General features: G+C 43.1%; 1 protein-coding gene across 1 annotated transcript in view; it reads right to left on the bottom strand.

Annotated features, from left to right (window-relative positions):
* Positions 1-18,835: 18,835 nt before the first annotated feature.
* The window catches only part of LOC128272345 (E3 ubiquitin-protein ligase TRIM9), a 62,646-nt gene continuing 61,986 nt past the window's right edge, over positions 18,836-19,495 (bottom strand). Inside the window, exons 9-10 of the mRNA XM_053010137.1 lie at positions 19,242-19,475; positions 18,836-19,125 (exon numbers count right to left, since the gene is read on the bottom strand). Of these exons, the coding sequence (XP_052866097.1) occupies positions 18,836-19,125; positions 19,242-19,475 (524 nt within the window). The remainder of the gene's footprint in view (positions 19,126-19,241; positions 19,476-19,495) is intronic.

Below are 19,495 nucleotides of genomic sequence, written 5' to 3'. Positions count from 1 at the left end.
ATTTCTGCTTTGTTACAACAGTTGGAACTGTGTAACAACAATCAACAATTCGAATGTCAAAGCTAATTTAAATTTAAATCATTCAAACCATTGTTTTGAACTTTGAAATAGAATCATAATCATGGCAAATTGGAATCCATTGTACAATTATGTTTACTACAATCCACACACTTTTCGCAGCGCTCCCGTGAATATTCCCGAAATTGTGAGTCAGAGAGATCAAGAGCTTTGCTGTACTTAATGCCATTCCGCAAAAGCCCCGGCAGCCCCCCGGTCTGCGTGCGATCCTTCAACATGACAAATGGTTGGCCAAATTTTAATGGAATATGCAAATTGATTATGGAGTAAACTTGATTTTCCTATTGTTTATCCTCAAAGTGCGGCTCGACCCAGAGCGACTATGCTAACGATGCTGACGATGAGCTCTCATTTGCGGGACGCCACCACCGGGACCGGGACTGCACTCCATTTAGTATTTTTCTCCAGACCGTCCCCCGGGGGGTTAGATGGCTTGCATCCATCACTCTACTTACCGTGCGCACGGTAGGATCTATTGTTTCTTGCACCGAAATCAAATCGTTTCGCAGCTTTGTGGAGTGTGATGCTGGTGATTGAATGTAGTTGTTGTGTGCATCATCCCCATTGGGAAAACTCCTCTCCATTCAATGGAGGCGTTGATGATCGTGATGGCGCTGGTGTTTTGCAAATTGTTTGGGTTAACCGCAAAGGGACCGGACCGAACGGGGGCGGCCTTCAAAGCTTTGCGGTGCTTTTTGGCTATCCGCTTTTTTCTCGTATTGCCATGCTTGTTTTTACTCCCACAGCTGCTTGGGCCGTTGGTTATCAAAATGCAAATTTGATGTTCTCCACAATGGGCTACTAATTGAAAGAACGCAGAGGGTGTACAAATTGTTGAACGAGCGTCAATGGCTTTTTAATCAAACTTTGCCCCCAGCGCTACTTCTGTTTTGGTACCACAAAATGCCCAGAGTTCGAACGGCGTGGCTGGTGATGGTTTCGTCATCGATTAGAAGTGTTACAAAACTGCTTAGTTCACATGTTTCGAGTTTCGAGGTAGTACGGGAGCCCAACCCGATTGCTGCTACGTCACCAGGAAAGCACGGTAGCGTCTCAACAAGTCATCCGTACGGGCTGTACAGAGAGCTGGGTTTCCGCAGCAGCATCGGCAATCTCTATAATGCATGGCGTAATCTGTTTGACGATAAATTATTCAATTTGTAGCAGTCTTGGGCACTCGGAACTCGGGGTGGCACGTTGTGAATGCCAGACTGCCGGGTGTCTAGACGAAATAACATTAGAGCTTGGGAACAATCGCAACGAAATGGCGCTGGACGGATCCAGCATAAAAGTCGCCTCCAGGCTTGTTGGTGCAGCGGCTCTTGACTGTTTCTTGAGACGGTGTGATCCCGTTGAAGGCTTCTCAAAGTCTTGCAAAGGACGAAACATCGATGGAACCAACGTGAATGAAGTGAAAAATCAGACGCCAACTGCAGCCAAAGACAGCAGCGATTTGGTCAGCAGCGCATTGAATGCGCAAAAGGGTTTCAGACATCCGTTCCCAGTTTGTATCGTTGCTCCTGTTTATTGAAGGTTAAACTATTGGTTCAAACAATAGTTTGACCCAAGGAACAAAACAGATACACAGATAAATACTAAGAGTGATGGAAAGTAGCATTCACAAAAAAGTAATTCCCTGTTTTAAGTATGTACCTTGGTTGTACGTTTTAAGTATGTACCTATGTAAGTACCTTGGTTTTAAGTGTAACTAACTCAAAATGCCTACAGATAGTTTGCTGGTCTAATCAATGTTTTGTAAGCATATTTTCGGTTTATGGAATTATTATTCATCACGCGAAGCTGACCATATCAATATTGTGAAGCTATTCATCAATATTGTGAAGCTACCTTAAATGAAAGCTTCCTTTTCTTATAGCAAATTATTAATAAAGCCAAGAACTTGTTTATATGAAACAATAATCGGTCTATATTAGTACTTAGTACGTGCATATGCATATGAATAATAGTTCTTTTGGCCGTCCGTGCGTGCTAATATCCTTGTTATAGGTGCCACAACAGGAGATTAATTTCAAAATGTTTGACGAAGCGGTGGTATGGTATACCGCTTCTATGCCTAGAACGAAATTATGCAAACGATTGCATAAACCATTCGCTCTGTGGGAGCAAGTCTACTGCCTAAATTAGATGGCAGCGTATGTATGGATCAACACGTATGGCGCATTAGTCGACGAAACGTGTAGCTATTCGGAACAGATGCTTTAGACGATGTTTGTTCCCAAAGCATGTCGGAATAGCAAATTAAATTAGTACACAATTTCACCAAAGAATAAGGGTCCGGCGGTAGTAGTAGTGATGCTGGTTTCTTGTAGTGTATTATTGTATGTTGGTCGAGCCCAATGCTTGAGCCTTACAGTCATTTAGAATCAATCAATTGTGGACATATTAGCTCGGCCTGAGGAATCTATTTAAGTGCATCTCATTCAAATGTCGCTAAAATCGCTGCTTTATGGTGCACAATTGTCATCACAAAAGTGTTCTCTAAACATTTTTTCATCGCATAATGTATTCTTAATGACCCCTGTATTTACGGTTTGACTCGTTTCTTGAAGGGGAATTATGTTTCGTTCGTACACCAATTAACAAAATGATTCCTCTTCAATAGTCATAGCCATTTTTTGTTCGATGCGATACGACAAAATGGTCATTTCAAACATCGTTAAGTACATTATACTTATTGCATCAATTATGATGCCATTACAGTCATATGCAGTTTAAGAATCACATCATTGCATAGCTTGCACGAGGAAGCTAGCAAATTAAACTCATCATAAAACTAGGACCATGGGTGGATCAAGCAATAACCACTCTTTCGGATCATCCAATCATGAAACGTAAAAACTACCATTCGCCTTCAAATGCTGCCAACGGAACGAAAAAGTAGATTAATCTGCAATCAGTTTCAGGACGGTTGGCACAAATATTGACACCTGACGCAGGTGGTACATCCGGAGGGCAGAAATAAAAATGGAATCATTTTGTGCCGTACTCATACGATGCATCTCAACTTGCCAGGGCAACACACAGTTCTGGAAATCGATAATAGCAATGTCTGCAGATGGCAGCGATGCCTGCTCTATCCATTTCCGGCAAAGCAAAACTGCAATTGTAAATCCCTAGCCCGAACCGGGGCCGGGAAAGCTGCCGTCTGTCAGGATTAATAGTTGCACAATTAAATCTCTATTTGTCATTTCAACGGCACCGTGTTTGGGCACCAGCAGCAACAGCAGCAGCGAGTGACTGCAATTAGTGGCCCCAATCTGCAACCTGCCATGACTGAATACCAGTCGGCTGAGCAGAGGAAACGTTCCGGCTTAAACCGTCTGCCACTGGCTGCGTCCGACATCATTATTTATATGGATTAAAGTGATTCTGTTCATCCACGTGTTTTGGGTGGTTCAGAAACAGACGCTGAAAAAGTGTCTTCCAGGGACGGGCGTCTAGAGATCCTGTTGCACCTTTTAAGGACAACAATATTATTCTCGTAAGGCGTTAGGATATACTGCGCGTCCCACAGAGGCAGACACGGTACACAATCACTGGCCATCCCTCCCGATTGTGACAGACGCTATAAATAGATTCTCAAAACTCGATTATCATAGGAATGATTAATGATTGCGAACTCACCCAAGCATGTTCGCAGAAGGTTTCAGGAAGTGTTTAAAGAAAAACGATAGCAAAAGCAATCTGCACAAAAGTTTCTCATTTCCAATGTGGCCCCTCTTCTGGGTGGTAAAACTGATTAAATTTAACCGAAACTGGTATTCCCTTGCATTAGGGGCTTTATTTACTTACTTAAATATGAGTGTAATCCCTTTTACCCCACTTTTATTGCGATGAGTTTAGTAATTACAATGACGACATTGCTTTAGTTATGTTTCTATTGGTTCTAAAAAAAATTTATAATGAAAAATCTTTAAAAGCTCTTTGGCAAACTTTTATATTTTTAAAATTCAAGACATATCCCCAGTAGCAACAAGTTAAACGTGTTATAATCTGATTCTTATGTACTCTTAAAGATACTACTAATACTCAGAAGTAATAATCTTAAATTGATCGCACATCAGATTTTCATTTATCACTTGTCAACAGATTTTCCGTTCCAGAATTGATCTAGCTAATCCTCGCATTCGTCACTGTTTGCCGCTTTTCATTTATCATCAGGCTTCCCATTTTTGCCGGGCGCGCCACACTCTATGCTTCCGTTTCGCAAACACAGAAACAAAAACCTCACAAAAACCCGGCAGAAATCAAGCATTAAAGCCCGAAGCCGAAATGGCTGAAACAAATCTCATTGGCCGACTCGCCGACGGAAGAATAAATCGATGTCCCGATAGCGCGAAGTAATTAATTTCTGGATAATTTATGATCTGATCTCCCTCTCGACGAGGGAGCTCCTGCCTCCCCGGGGGTTGTCGGGCTGGTTTTTAAACGATGGAACCGAAAATTGATAAACCGGGCGCGGCGGGGCACCGGAGGATACCCGGCACGACTCTTAATCTCCGAGTGTACATAAATTTTAATCCAATCCATCATTCACCACGCAGCCCAACGGGCACGCAGACCGAACCGCAATCGTTCTCGTCGAAAACTGGGAAAAGTCGATGAAATATTGAGCAGGACCACACATCTCTTCCGGAGTGGGGAAAGCGAACGTGCCACGTAAATGGCGGGCCGGGAGCATCCGAAGAAGCGCAGGACCACCGCCCCCTTTCGCTCTTCTATTTGCAATCAAATTTGGGAAGGGATTTAAGAACCATCTGAAAAATGCTGTTCATAAAATTCATATTCATAAGCTAATCATAATAAATAAAATCTAAACAAACGAGCAGGATCTTTCCCGACCGCCCCGGGAAGTCTGCTGCATTCAGTCAGTTTTTGGGATATCCATGTTTCGCCGCCATCCTTAAAGATACGGCAGGCCGCGCAATGTTGGGAGGATTAAATTTCGAGGCAGAAGGGTAACCAAACAACTGGCGAATTGAAAGCCGCTCTGCATGAGCCGAATACCGGACGACCCGTTCTCCCCGTTACTAACCCAGATGTCTGGGGAAATGCGTACCCTTATGAGTGATGTGTTCAAAGGGTTATGAAACATTTTTGAGAAATTACTCTGCCACTCCGTCGAATATGTCTTAACGCTGTAATTGTTAGAATCCATCAAAATTATATCGCTAGGGAAAAGAAGCAAATAGACAATGAAAAAAGGGTTTATCGATTAGCTGCCTGAAGGTTGAAATGGTCGGCGTATACGGTTGAATGAATCCAACGGTAATTTCTGTTTGTTTGGCTGTTGTTAAAAAAATGATTGACAATTGCAAGTGAGAGGACAAACAAATTAGAAGATATAAAGGATAGTCTGACATCGAAGTTTCTGATTACGTCTGTAGACTTTGGTCATCAAGTAGTCTTAGAAGTATTCATTAAGCGACTATACTAAACTACATTCAATAAATCACACTGTTGACTATTTGTTTTTTATTATTCGAGGGGACAGAGTCGTACCAACCACCAAATGATTGTTTTGCACTCAACATTAACGAACACGTTTTTTTTATAATAACGGACGACCCACAATATTGAAAGATAAACGTGAATAATTTCATACCATTCAACATCAAATTCATTCCATGGAGGATCACAGTGCATCAATAAATATCCGATTACTAATTACTATAAGCATGCTTGGTTGGCATGGTTCGTTGTTTGGGGTGCGCTGTATTACTTTATACTATGAGGAAGCTTTTGTAAATTGAATTCATGGTTTGAAAGTGGAAAATGTTCCATTATTGTTTTATCCGTTTGAAGTTTCAGTCAATTGGTTAATCTTTTTCAATAGCTAACTAAATTCTAAATAACCAAATTCTAAATCAACGATTCTAAATGAAAAGCATATTCAATGGGCCTTAAAACGATATCTTGATCAACCGTATGTAAAGTACAACCTCGATCGGATTATTGAGATATTTTGACAGACCACTTCAAAAACCGCAGACGAGTCGCGTGGCACAAGTGGCTCGTTAAACCATTGGAAAACACGCCCTCGGCGCCCTAGCCTTTGGCGATTGATGACGGCCCTGTTGTATCGGGTTGCCGCGCTGACGTTGAAGAGTGGAAAACAGTTTTCCAACATCAAACCAACCAAATGTCTTCAACGAGGGTTTAAAATTTGCGCCAAGCAAAAACGGCTGCCCTTTCTTTAATCTTACTTCAGCGATGCGACTCTCGTTATCGTACGATACTTTTGTCCAGGTTTTGTGATAAAAGTTCTTGCTTCACTGTTCAAAAGAGCCCACCGATTGAAGGCCATGTGCGGGGAAAACCCTCGATCTCGTCGAAGGAACTTTAATTGAAAATGCAAAACTCATTACCGTTGATAATGGTGGTCACGTGGCGACGGTCGGACTGTGTACGGCTTTAAAAAAGTGAAACAGTTTACCGACGTACACTAAACAGTCGGGTGTTGTGAGGTGCACAAATTTAATGAGCAGAAAATATGAAAAATGTATACTTTAAATCGCCCACGATGTCTGATTTTTTTGCAGCCGTGCCCTAAATTTAAGTCCTGACTTCACTCCGAGGGTTCCAGGTGCATTTATTGGTAGTCGAGAGTAAGAAGAGAAGCGGTTTTTGTAAATTTAAATAAAACTTGGAAATGTTTAACAATTTTTAACATTGTTAAGTTGCGTTACATATTAAATAAGGCGCAACAGAAATTTCCCTTAAATGGTTCTATGTGTTATTCTGTGCACTGTAGCTATAGCATCAATTAAAGCAGTTAATAAACAGCGGTGAACACAATCCCAAAAACAATCTACAGTTTGTACGCGCAAGATCCCAAAACCAGATCTTTGAGGTATAACTGTATAGCTTCAGCAATGAAAGCGAAGAAACTGTTTCTTCAACATGGAAGCTTCACAGTTCATGTCTGTAATTGAAAAATTACGCAAACCTCAAAGACTAACTACGCGAAGGACTTTTCGAGCCGCCAAATAAAGCCACAACAACACCGCAAAATAACGTGATAAGCTGAAGTGCACGTTTCAAGATTAGGCAACATACCTACCGAAAAGGGAAACAAATAGAAGCGTAAAAAATGGCGCCCGGTGCCACGTACCAAGCGCAGCTTGGAAAATGGAACTTTCCACGCGTTTCGCCGCGTGAATCCAAATCGCAAAATATGGTCAAATATTTTCTCGAAAACCCAAAACCGCGATGTCGGATTAGTAAAACGGGCGCGAAGCGAGCGCGGCTCACCAAAGTGTATGATTTATTTGCACCATTAAACTTATCTTCGCCGGTGATTGCGAAGCAAAAGCGGCTTTTATTTATTCCTCCATTTAGGTCGCCGATTGGCTTACCGGGTTTATGGCACTTCGGGAAGTTTTGTTTCTCTTTTTAAAACCACTGAGTCCACTTTAAGTCTGCTTTTTCGAGGTTCGTGGGTTGGTTTCGCGATTGAGGATCTTGAAAATACAAAACATCTTTAAACTAATTACGAATGCAAAAACGAACGACTGCGTGACCGCTGTATCAGAAGTAAAATATTTAGCGTAAAAGCGGCGCTAGACAAGTAGAATGTTCACTTTAGTGTGATTCTATTACGGACCGAAAGAGATAACCTTAATGCCACAAAGCGGGGCCCAACTGACGAAAGATACTTTCGCAATGGAAAATGATGAAAAATTACCCTCATAAAAGCAAAGTTTCACGCAATGCGAAAGGAAGAGATTGCATCAGTACGCCTGTCGGGGGCTTTATTATTACTTACGACGAAGTGGCAGAATTGACCTCTCCGGTGTAATGGTTAAAAATGCTTTGGGGAAATCAACAGACACTAACCGAGTCCCGGAGGGCACATTTGCGTGGTGCAAATGATCACCTTTTTCACCTTTCATCGCACATGTTATCAATCCAGGAAAAAGAAAATTCCGGACCATCATTTCCGTCGATTTTTGACTCAATAATGAACGTTCCCTCGTGAACAATTGTATTAATTTTCTACACAAAGATATGCTAAAGAAGCATTCAACATTCAGTGTTATTTTGATTTAGTAAGATAAATTACAAAGTTGCTATTTTTGTGCCATTTCCATACCGATAATTATTTAGGCTTTTCGAATTTGTATCAAAGACATGCGTAGGGCCGACTTTTAATAAATATAAGACTCAACAGAAACTTTCTGCTACACTCTACCTGTGATTATCGTAAATATCCGCAAACACAGCACTATCAAAGTGCATCATTCACGCTGACCTTTTCGCACAATGACCAACTGGCCAAGTTTTTCCGGCTCATCCCGGTCATTTTCCTGCTCATTTTCCGAGACACAACCACCGCTGGGACTTAATTAATACTTCACTAAATTATATCTCACTGTGACAAATTAATGGAAACGATAAATTTTCCAAGTTTCACGCGAATCTTACCTTCGTGCCGGTGACCGGCTTGAAGATTTATGTTTCACCATCACCAACACTATCGTTTTATGGGCGGCACATTGCTGTGCCACTCGAGGGGTAGCGAACAGTCCAAGGGTTGTGCCATCCAATTGCATAGTGGATGAACCCTTCCCGCCTTGGTGCGGCAAACAACGGCGCAAGCAGACGTTTGTTTGTTCAATTTACTGTTCATTCCTTGCATACATTTCCCACCGGGAATTGTCTGGGTCTGGGATCCGACCGTGCACTGAGGGGCTGACAACGGTAGTGCACCATAAGGTCCGATAAGACTTATGATTTAGTAAGTGTAAATGGCAATTTATCCTGACCATGCTTCCTTGGCTTTTGCTCACGGAAGAGACGCACTGCCACAACGTATAACGGGAGGCATTTGCATATTTGTTCATCAGCGCGTTTTGGGTGCTTCATATAGGATTTGCTTTAAATAATAACATGTTTACCGAAAAGTCTTATCCCTTTCCGGCTGTTGTATTTTGACTAATGTGCTAATCATTTTTCTTTTGTAATGAAGATGCCTGCACTGAAATTGTTGTTTATAGTATCAAATTGCCTTTGGTTATATCGATTCAGCTAATAATCGAACTTTATTTGTATTCTAACTTTTGATATGATGCATGTTGTTTACCTTTTTTGTTCCGTCCTTAAGTTCTTCATTACTAATTTTCTATGTTTTCCATATTTTTCTCTTTGTTTACCGATTACGTTCTAGAACAGAACCTTTTCAAAAATTATTTATTCAATAATGCATTGAAATGTAGGTAAATATTCATGTTTTTAAATTCAAAACTGTACTTTTGTAGAAAAAACTCGATTGATCAAAGCAAAATGCTTCAATTCTACGAATATTGCCTTCCAATCACACTCATATAGGGTTTTTGTGCCGTTTGATAGACAAATAACGGTCATATGTTATTGAAACATATCGGCAAACTTCAAACAAACACGATTCGGTCACCAAGGCGAGGATCAAAAATTGCATTCATGGTCCGTGCCGGTCCGCGGGTCCGGTCGTAACTGGGCACAGCTGCAAACATCCTTCCCTTGCAAGTCGTCGACGTGCAGAAGCAAAAACGAGAGATTAAAGAATAAAAATTTGCCATAGCATTTGAAGTGAGGGATTTAAAATACAGAAAAAACAACCTTCGTCAATCGCACACAGGATACCCGGGACGGGACGCTAGGGTGTCCTTAACTTTTATGATACCGATGGCACGCTAACCGCTATCGGGGCTGGCCATTTGCTCGGCTCGGAGCTTGGTTTGTTGGTGACATCTACACTCCGGTTTTAATACAAATTTTGGTCTGCGGCTTCCGAGAGCGGATGCAAAAATACGAGATAAAAACTCCTTTCTGTGCATCGAGAGGGCGAGAGCTACCGGTGGTTACACAAACCTGGCACCTGTCGGCCATATTGGATCGGTATAGGTGGACACTTTGGTGGCGGATAGTGTGCGCCGTGTTCCCCTCAGTCCATCGGAGGCACCTCGGTATCGGAAGTTTTCCAGTCCCGTCCACATTACGACTCGTGGCACTTTCCAGATGCAGAGCGGAAGCTTCCGGTCGGTGCGTAACAGTTCAAACCCGAGAACCGAGTGCAGTTGACTGTTGGCTGTTCAAACTTTCCTACGACACTCTGGACCACAGTAAGCCACCATCGCCACTGAAATGACGTTGCATATTCGGTTGGGCATTTAATTTTCACTTCACTTCGAAACTTGCCCGTCTGCAACAACTTCACATTCATACTGGCGGTTGACAAGCGAAAGTGTACGATATTTTTTTCGTCCATAAAATAATGCGCTTCGTAAAACTTCCCCTATCAGGGGGATTAACGGTGGAAGAGCGCGACGGTACGATGGTTTGGAGTTTCCAGTTTTACTTACTTATTTTTTATTTAATTTTTAATAGACAGGGCACGCCAGCAATATGGTTTACTTTTATTGCGCCTCGGAAACAGGCACAACGTTAAAAGTTGCTGCTTTGCTAATGAACAGATTCAGTAAACCGACCCGTCTGATGAAGTTACTTGTTGTGTAAAAGGTTTAAAAAAACAAATTAAAACACAGCAATCATAATAAGGATCGCATTTAATGTCGCGTTCTGTAGTAGCTGTTGACAACGACCTTACTACTTCGACAGTAAACTAGACAGCGATGAGGCCTAAAGTTCCCAAATATTTCTATAAATGAACAAACACAAAAAAATGCGTAACATAAAATTGAATTGAACTTGTTATAGAACTCTGACTGTGATAAACACCGTAAACAAGTTTAATTCATTTCAGAATATTTAACTAACTCAAGGTATTGCAAAATACTTCCGCTGTTATTTTATACATTAAAAATACGTACATATTCAAATTCAAAACCGTTCACAAGATCCCAACGAAAGTGGAATCTGTCTGTTGATTATCTTACATTCGTCGCGTGATTACTTTCAAAGCACAGTCGACGTCTTAACTCGAGCGGAAATAATCTATGACTCGCACGACAAAAGACACACCCCAAGGGCAGCGTTGCCATAGCAACACATCGTTTACGTGCGCGTGTCGATTCCCCCGTTAGGGCTACTTTTCAAGCCTAAAGCAGTGAAACTCTACCGAGGAGTCATATGAACCTCCTTGAAGCCGACGCTCTCGTAGGATTCCAACTTTCACACATCCCGCGTATGGTGGTAGCGCCAGGATGGCTACGCTTTCGGCGGGCAGAGCAGCCAGATCAACGCAATGGCACGGAAATGATTGCGAAGACCGAAAATTCAACCCGAAACTTTGTGTGTGCCGGAGCGTGGTGGCAGAAGTTCTGCGTTAGCCGTGAAATCGGCATCAGGGTAGGGCTGCCCGGCATTAGTGTCAAGTGCTGATTCGAAACCGCTTTTCCAGCCATTACCCCCTGGAAGGCTTCACATGCTCGGGGCCGGGTTTGTCATTTCACGAGCGGAATGGGTAAAGATGTTTTCCGTGATCATCGCGGGTACTCGTACCGGGCGTTACATCATTAGCACTCGTGGAAGGTGGTCGAATCTGGTCGGAAAAACTGTCTCTCTCCCGCACTAATCGCACGTGCAACACGTGAAATACGGAGTGCGGCCAGAGTACACCTTGGGAGTCATTTGAAAAAGGATGTAAAATTTAATTGAAACATGCTGGCTCTGGGTGGCGCCCGGATTCTAACTTTCAGAGCAGCTCCTGGAGCACGTAAAATGGGATTTTCAAGCGGGTGAACAGGTGCGTTTGGGACGTGGAAAATTGCCTAAAATTTGAAATTTTCAACACACCCGGTGCGCTTGGTGGTGGGACCAAAATTGTGCAGTCGCTTCCGGGGAGCCAACTGTTGCCACGGAGAAGCGAATCCCTTTTTATGGCACCTCCTTCGGGAGGTTCATTTGCGGGAGCTCCAGTCGATTAACGTTTCATCGGTTCCGGGGAGTACATGATCGCGACACGGGACTGCAGGATCGACTTTTACGGGGTGGTCTTTACCTTGTGCCAATATTGTGTGTCGATTCAGAAACTAAAAGTAGCAAGTATACTTTGGCAAGTAAAATATGGTACTTTAAAAACTTCTTTTCTTCACTGTTCAACTGTTTATTGTGAATACAAATGTGCAATCCACCGTCCAGTATTTCCTCCTCCAATATTTAAATGAAGAGTTTTGAAGACTGTTGTACCATATGGACCGGAAAATCCAGAGAGAAAAGTCCGAGTCCATTTTTTTAAGTGTGATAATAGAAAGTGGTCGCTGGGAGCCAAATCTGAGAGCAATTTATGTAATTTTGCCATTGCTTCGATCACTTGTGACACGGTGCGTTCGGTCTTAATGAAACAACCTTTTTTTTGTTTGCCATATGCGGTCGTTTCTTTCCCATTTCGGACTTCAAACGCTCCAATAACGCTATATAATATTCACTATCGATTCACGTCTCAAGATAGTCGATTAATATTACACCACTCACATCCCAAAATACCGAGGGGCCATAATCATTCCTTACCTTATGTTTACCAGTTGCTCTTCACTCAGGGGACGATCGTTTCGATTTCGGAGTGAACCGATGGATCCATGTTTCATTCATTGTTACATATCCATGCAAAAATTCCGGTTCGTTACGTTTACACATTGCCAAACACGATCGTCAAATCTCATGCAATATAAATCCAATACGTTCTTTTGATATCTTTACAACGTCAGCTAACTTTGAGATAATTCAAAACGATTTTGTGGATTTTGGTTATGTTTTCTTTGTGTCACCAAAAGCGGTGAATGCAATAAAACTAGCGCCATTTATGTGTTAGGCTCGAGATTTTTAATCCCATATGTTACTGCCCGGTTTGAGTGTTTTCAATTGCGAAAATGACCTGAGGCCAAAGGCGAACGCACTTAATTTCATTTTCATATCCGTAGTTAACTGCACTCTGACTCCATCATCGCATAAAAAAGGGAAATGTTTTATTTTTCGGGTATCCGACGGTCTTCCGAGTAAACTAAGTTAAGCCGGCAGACAAATTTCCGTGCGGTATCATCAAATAGCGATTGCTGATAATTATTACCTAGTGTGGCCATAAATGTCGAAAGTGCCTTCACTGCACCATACATCATCTGCCGGCGACATGTGACAATTCGTAAATGTAATTACCCATATTTTCACCCTCATAATTGTCTCGCCGTTCTTCGGCAGCCAGCGACGGGAGGCCATTAAAAATAGAAATCGCAATCGCAACCCCCAAAAACACTGTGCCTCTGGGTGCACCCCCAGAGAACTGCACCCGAAACACCAGTGTAATCAACGTGCCATTGCGAAAAATGGCCGGCCAGCAGTACTTGCCAACTCCGTCACGAATCCTTTGACTCCTGTCCCACCTCCCCGTCGTCGGTCGAGCGATGCTTTTGATTTATAATTTAATCATAATTACATCTCACGGCCGAAAAATCCCTCCATTAAGCGTCATTGCGGGGACGGTTATGCTGAGTTGCCGTACCGGTTTACCGGGAGTATCCACGATCCCTCGGTTGATGGACACCATCGAAAGGGCTCGACCCGATGGGGGCGGTAGGCAGGCACAACAATAAATTCACAACATCACCAACCGTACCATTATGTTGGAGGCAACGGTTGTTTTAATGTTTCCCGGTACCGCAGTTTGACGGCGTCGGACGTTATGGCCCCTCTTCCTATCGTAATGGTTTAATCTGCCCGAGTTTTGGCCCAGCTCCGTGTGTGCAGGCACACTGGAAAGGATGATTTTATTGGCGCTCCTTGGGGATTACCAGGAAACAATGCTTTCGTGGGCGTACAAAAGTTATTGGAGTTCGATTAGACCATCGTTTTATTTTATCGGTATGCGTATAGAATGCTCGGTAGATATTAGAAGCTGAAAGTCATAAAGTTGCTGGCCAATTCCTAATATGGCGGTGATCCGATAGAGTCTAATATTCATCAAATAGCTTACTATTTCTATGTCAAAATGTCAGCAAAATGTAACGAAAATCCATATTAAAAAAAGAAAATAAAAAACCATTAAATGTAGCACACATTATGTAAGATAAACTCACATCCTCACAATCATCCGAAATTCAATGTCTCAGTCATACTTGAGGTCTTGAGATTGCTTGAATAACGATGCTGATAGAACGATTTTTGTTTTCTGAAGTCGGCAATACGAGATTTTCGGGACATGGTACAGGTTAAACGCGTTTAATTAGGCGATATGATTCTTGGTTAAAAGTCATACCGTGATAGGAAATAGGTGTTCATAATTAACAAGAACTAAAACGGGAATGAAATATAAACGTCGATCAATCCCCAAACTTATACCGAAAACGAAAAAACAACATCTTCACCAATGAAGACTCTTTAAACGTGGTCAACAAACTTGCGGTTGAAATGCCGGAGAATCAGAAACTGCGCCTAAGACATGGGGATCGGGCCCATCCGAGATATAAAAGGCATGAAAACGGAAAAATGATCCCAACCGTACATTTAATCCCCTGCTCGTCTAATTGGATTACACACATTTTGCGATGTTGATGTTTTCCGTTAATGTGTGCTGGGCTGGGATTTGGCCGCTTCGCCGATGGGATTCGCCGCCGGATGCTGGACCGGAGGGAGCCACGAGCGTAACAACCGTTCAAAGTCATGTTCTATCTACAATTCTTTTTTTCCCCTGTGTACACCACGTGACGTTAACCGTGCTTAGAGTGGTGTAACTATAACGTACGGGCCAGAGTTTGTAGTGTGAACCTAAAAGACAAAAAAATTGCCTTGACCACCGGGACGGGTGAAGTCAATGTGCCAGAAGGAAGGTCCTGAAGGAACAGCAGCAGCAGCAGCAGCGACATGAAAGGGCCCAACATTACTACGGCTGATGTTTTTACTTGTTTGCTTTTCACGGTCCGATGGCTTAAGGTCAATGTGATTACCGAAATCCTTCCGCCGCCCGCGTGTCCTTCCGGCGAAAGCGGCCCGCAAAAAGGGCGAGGATTTGGTCACATCGCGCACTCAGGCACTGACCCACCAAAAGGGCCGCCCAGTGGTTGGTTTCTGCAAATTTCGGTGCCCTTTACGTAACCACACACCGCACACACTTCGCTTCGCACACAACTTCGAATTAATGGGTATATTCAAACGTATGGGTGTTGCAATCACACGCCACGGCTTAAGCCACGGCGTCGAAGAAAATGCCGGCCGCCGGTCCTGGCAGTTTGCAGGGTCCGGAAAATCCTCGCCTACTCACACGGTGTATCGAAAACGGTTGGCCGGTGAAGAAAAAAGTAGATAATCATTAGACAACGGATCCGACGGCGGCTTTCGGGATGGAAAAGTAATTCCGTGCAGGCGACGTTTGGGCAGTGAAATGAAATTTTACGCTCCGGTACATTTTCCCATTATCTCATCTGTTGCGTACCGCCCGGACGGAGCGAGTAAAATAGGATGTACTCGGAGTCCGCCTGATGACGATAATAAAACCCACGCGCGGAACGAAAGGCTTCCAACGGATCCGGAGTTTTAAAGATACACTTTGAAGCCGAATGGTCGGCCTGTGCTTGTGGAACCAAGTGGTTGTGGTCAACCGAAAATGCTGTGCAAAAATTCATTTCTCTTTGAAGTTATTTGCATTAATATTAGGAAGAACATTTTCACTTTTAACAAGAACGTACAAAAGTCGAAAAAGTTCGGACAATCAATTCGGATACGTGTAATCAATTAGCAAGTTGGCATATTTTGATAGTTTTTATTTCCACTGATTGTTAGTTTTGCTTAGTGCTGCCATGGGAGTGGTGTCCGCATATCCCTCATTGCACTGCTATGCTAGTATCTGCCAGTACCATGCTTCAGCCGGCCGAGAGATGTTTAGTAAAAAACAACACTCAACCGACGCAAAACGGTCAACGTCTAATTCGGGATGTGCTATGTTCCTGTCGTTTTTGGTTCGCTATAGGTTAATCTCGGTACTATTCCATAAACCAGACCTAACGAGCTTGTTACAGGGTTTGTTTCCGTTTGTGCTTAGCATCGTTTGGTTTCATTTCATTCTATTAAAATTTGTTTCCGGTTCGCGTTTTGTTCGGCTACATATTTGTGTTTCAAAAGCTCTTAATGTTCCATCGTGGGAATGATACACCGTTCACGGTTAGTGTGACGATTACTAGGAATTTGAAAATTTGCTTGTTTCTGCTCGGATTACTCGTATGAATATTGTTCTATTCGCGTGCCTAGTCCGAACCACCACGCAGTATTATATGTGAGATTGAGTATTTTTCCGTTTTGTTGCAATATCAGAAAATGTGCCTTAATGTTTTATATAACTTTTAAATTTGCACCATGCTTAAAGGTGGTTTTACCCTAGACTGTTGTGTTGTGCGATAGTTGTTCTCTTGTACGATAACTCATTTTCCGAACTGGCCACACATGGCCATTTACTTTTAATTTCCGTTTCTACACACCAATCGTTGTGCTTCGTTTGTAGCTGTGTAATAACTTAGTAGTTCGATAAAATGAGCTACTATACTACATTACGAGTAGTGTAATTTACAGTTTGTACATAGTTTCGACGATACTGTGATATTTTGGATAGCTTCAACCGATGACATATTAATAAGACATATTCAGTTAGCAAATCACTTTCCGTTGTTATTTGAAATAAGTGTCTTATTCGCCTGTCACACACCGGTAAGCTTAATCTTTGTGTGTTTTTGAGTTTAATACCCTATGTTTCATTTGATTTTCAGCTAATGGATTGCTGGTTAAAGCAATGGTTTTCGAGCTCGGTTGGGCTATAGCCTACGGGTTGGTTGCTCCGCTTCTTTTCCCTCATCCGCTTCAGTGGAGATAGTGGGGCATATAAATGTTTTACATAATCTTTTTTTGTCTAATTTTACAAGTTGTTCTGCTCTCTATTTAGTGAATATTCAATTATTCTCCATAAATGCGTTGCACTGGTGTTTCGACAATGTAGCGCTCCACAAACTAGAACACTTTTGAAACTCGCCACAGCAGCTATAATATTTTTTGTACAAAAATAAATAGAAACTGAAACACTGCGCTACGCCAATGATTCATTTAAACCGAAATGCTTACGCATATGAAACGAATTCAATTATCTACACGTCGTTCATGGACCTCTGCAGGAATCAGAGTTTCGTAGTTTCGTTTTTAAATAATTAGTTAGGCATTGCTTATTGAAAAAATATACATGCATAGACACAATTGTTGATGCTATTTCATTATGATCCTTCCGATAGGTACAATCCTGCCCAGTACTGTATGCTCCCGAAATGCGCTGCGGAATGCGAATGGGGCGAATGGGGCTTACTTTTTTTAATCGATTGTACCGAGTGATAAGATGATATGCGCCCTGGCCCCTTTCCTTCTTTGCTGCGATTTTCGAAAGACTGGTTACGGGCCATTTAGTAGCACCGCACCAGTTATGATTTTTTGTTGCTCCCCATCAGGTCACAAGGCTTACCGATGGCAACGCCCTCATATTAATCGATTGCAATTTGAGTCCGTTTTATGCTGCATGATTTTTAACGCTTTCCCCAATTTGAAGTGTGCGTTTCAGGGTGTCAATTCCTGAGTGGGTATGGCTGAGCTACCGAATGAGTGCGTTGGTTTCAGACAATCTTTTATTCATTCATTTATTCATTCAGTTCATAGGTTTGCCACATCAAAGAGCGTACTATTTTGTGAAACCACCATTTTATGATCGCTCGTTTCAACTTGGCGATTAATGATGCTTTATGCCACAAGCTTCGGGTTTTTTGAATATGTGAACCTCTGTTCGTATGAAATGTAAAATTCGTGGACAAATCAATGCCTATTTGCCGTACCAATTGAAAACTTTTCAAAGGTAATAATGTTTTCCAATTGTGCATGTCGTTGATTAAAAAGAACTGTATGCGATCATGCATATAGCGTGCCTCTGATTGTAAGCACAAATTTTCACAATAAAGCTCAATCAAAGCTTCGTTTTCTGAAATAAGGCTAAATATTGTTGTTTAACTTCAAATAATGTTCAGCGAATTAGTTATGTTCCGTCATTGTTAGCACAACGACCGTAAACACATTTTCAAACAGCGGAGCAGATTTTTACGGTAAATCCGACACGCCTAGGTAGCACCCACCGACATACCAAACATGAAAACACTTTTATCAGCCGCCTATGCGAAAAAACGATTTGCATACGATCGCAGCCCTGGAATTAATTGGGAAAAGGAATCATGTCATGCGCGCGATGCAAATTTACCGCTTCACGCCATGACTTTTGCTAGGTCTACGACGAATCGTGGCGGAACCTACAACCGTCGACACCTATTGACCCGAACCATTTGGCATTGTGATGCACCGCAAAAACGAATGCAAATGCAAAACGACTCTCGGCACTCCGCGTGCAGATCTTCTTAGATTGGGAGTTGCAGCAAAAAGCGCGCGTACGTACATTTCTATTAACATTTTCTGCATGCTGAGCGCCTCACTCGACGGACCGGATCTGGAACAGGAGCGGTACCTTGGAATGGAAAGACTCCGGACAAGTGATCAAAACCTGGTGATTGAACGCGCCAAACGTGTTCCCTATGTTGCTGCCCTCCATAGGTCACAACACACGGATATGAACAATTTAATTTCATGTTTAGTCAGTTGTTGTTTACATTTTCACCTTTTCTTATCGGAGGATCGCGCAGCAGCGAGAGAGAGCGGGAGCGGCCGCTTACTACTGAGCACTGCTGCCGGAGGAGGTCACCTTTGGGCGAAGGGATCGTACCGATCCCGAGCCCGACCCCTAGTGGTAGTCCATGTGGGGCGCATCGAGCCCAGTGTGCAGGGTCAGAGTGACACCGCGGTTGACGCTGACGGCGGGATAGAAGACCCCGTACAGATCGCGGAACGCTACCGAGCCCTGCGGCATCTCGTTGACTATGAAGTGAAGGGTGTGTCGTTCCAAGTCCAGCAGCACTCCAACCGTGCTTCCCGTCGAGATACCGCCCTCGACGCGACGCTCATGCACGCTGTTGTGCTGGAACCAAGACCGCTGCCGATCGATGTACATTGCGAACCCTTTGTCGTCTTTTCCTGTGGACGAGAAGGCATATGGGAAACGAACACAGATTTGGCGAATTAAGATAGAGTTGCGCAGGAAGGAACTGCATCGGAGGAGACGAAGCCAGCACGCATCAAACGGCACTTACCGAGCATCTTATCGCGGGCCACATCTAGACGAGCCACGCCAAAGGCCGGGTCCGTGTCGGCGGTGTACTTATCGATGGTAAACTCCCAGTAGTGGACGCCACGCGAAAACCCAACTGATCCGAGGGCCACCCGGTGTTCCCAGCCGTCGGCCGACACGGTCTGGTTGTCGCTGGAGAAGTTCAACCCGGAGCAAGGGCCACCGCTGAGAACGGAGTCGAACGCAAACCAGGCAACTGCAAGGAAATTTGACACA

The sequence above is a fragment of the Anopheles cruzii genome, chromosome 3 (assembly GCF_943734635.1).
Source record: "Anopheles cruzii chromosome 3, idAnoCruzAS_RS32_06, whole genome shotgun sequence".
Taxonomy (NCBI): Eukaryota; Metazoa; Arthropoda; class Insecta; order Diptera; family Culicidae; genus Anopheles; species Anopheles cruzii.
The sequence above is the reverse complement of the archived record's forward strand: the minus strand, read 5'-3'. Positions and strand labels throughout refer to the sequence as shown.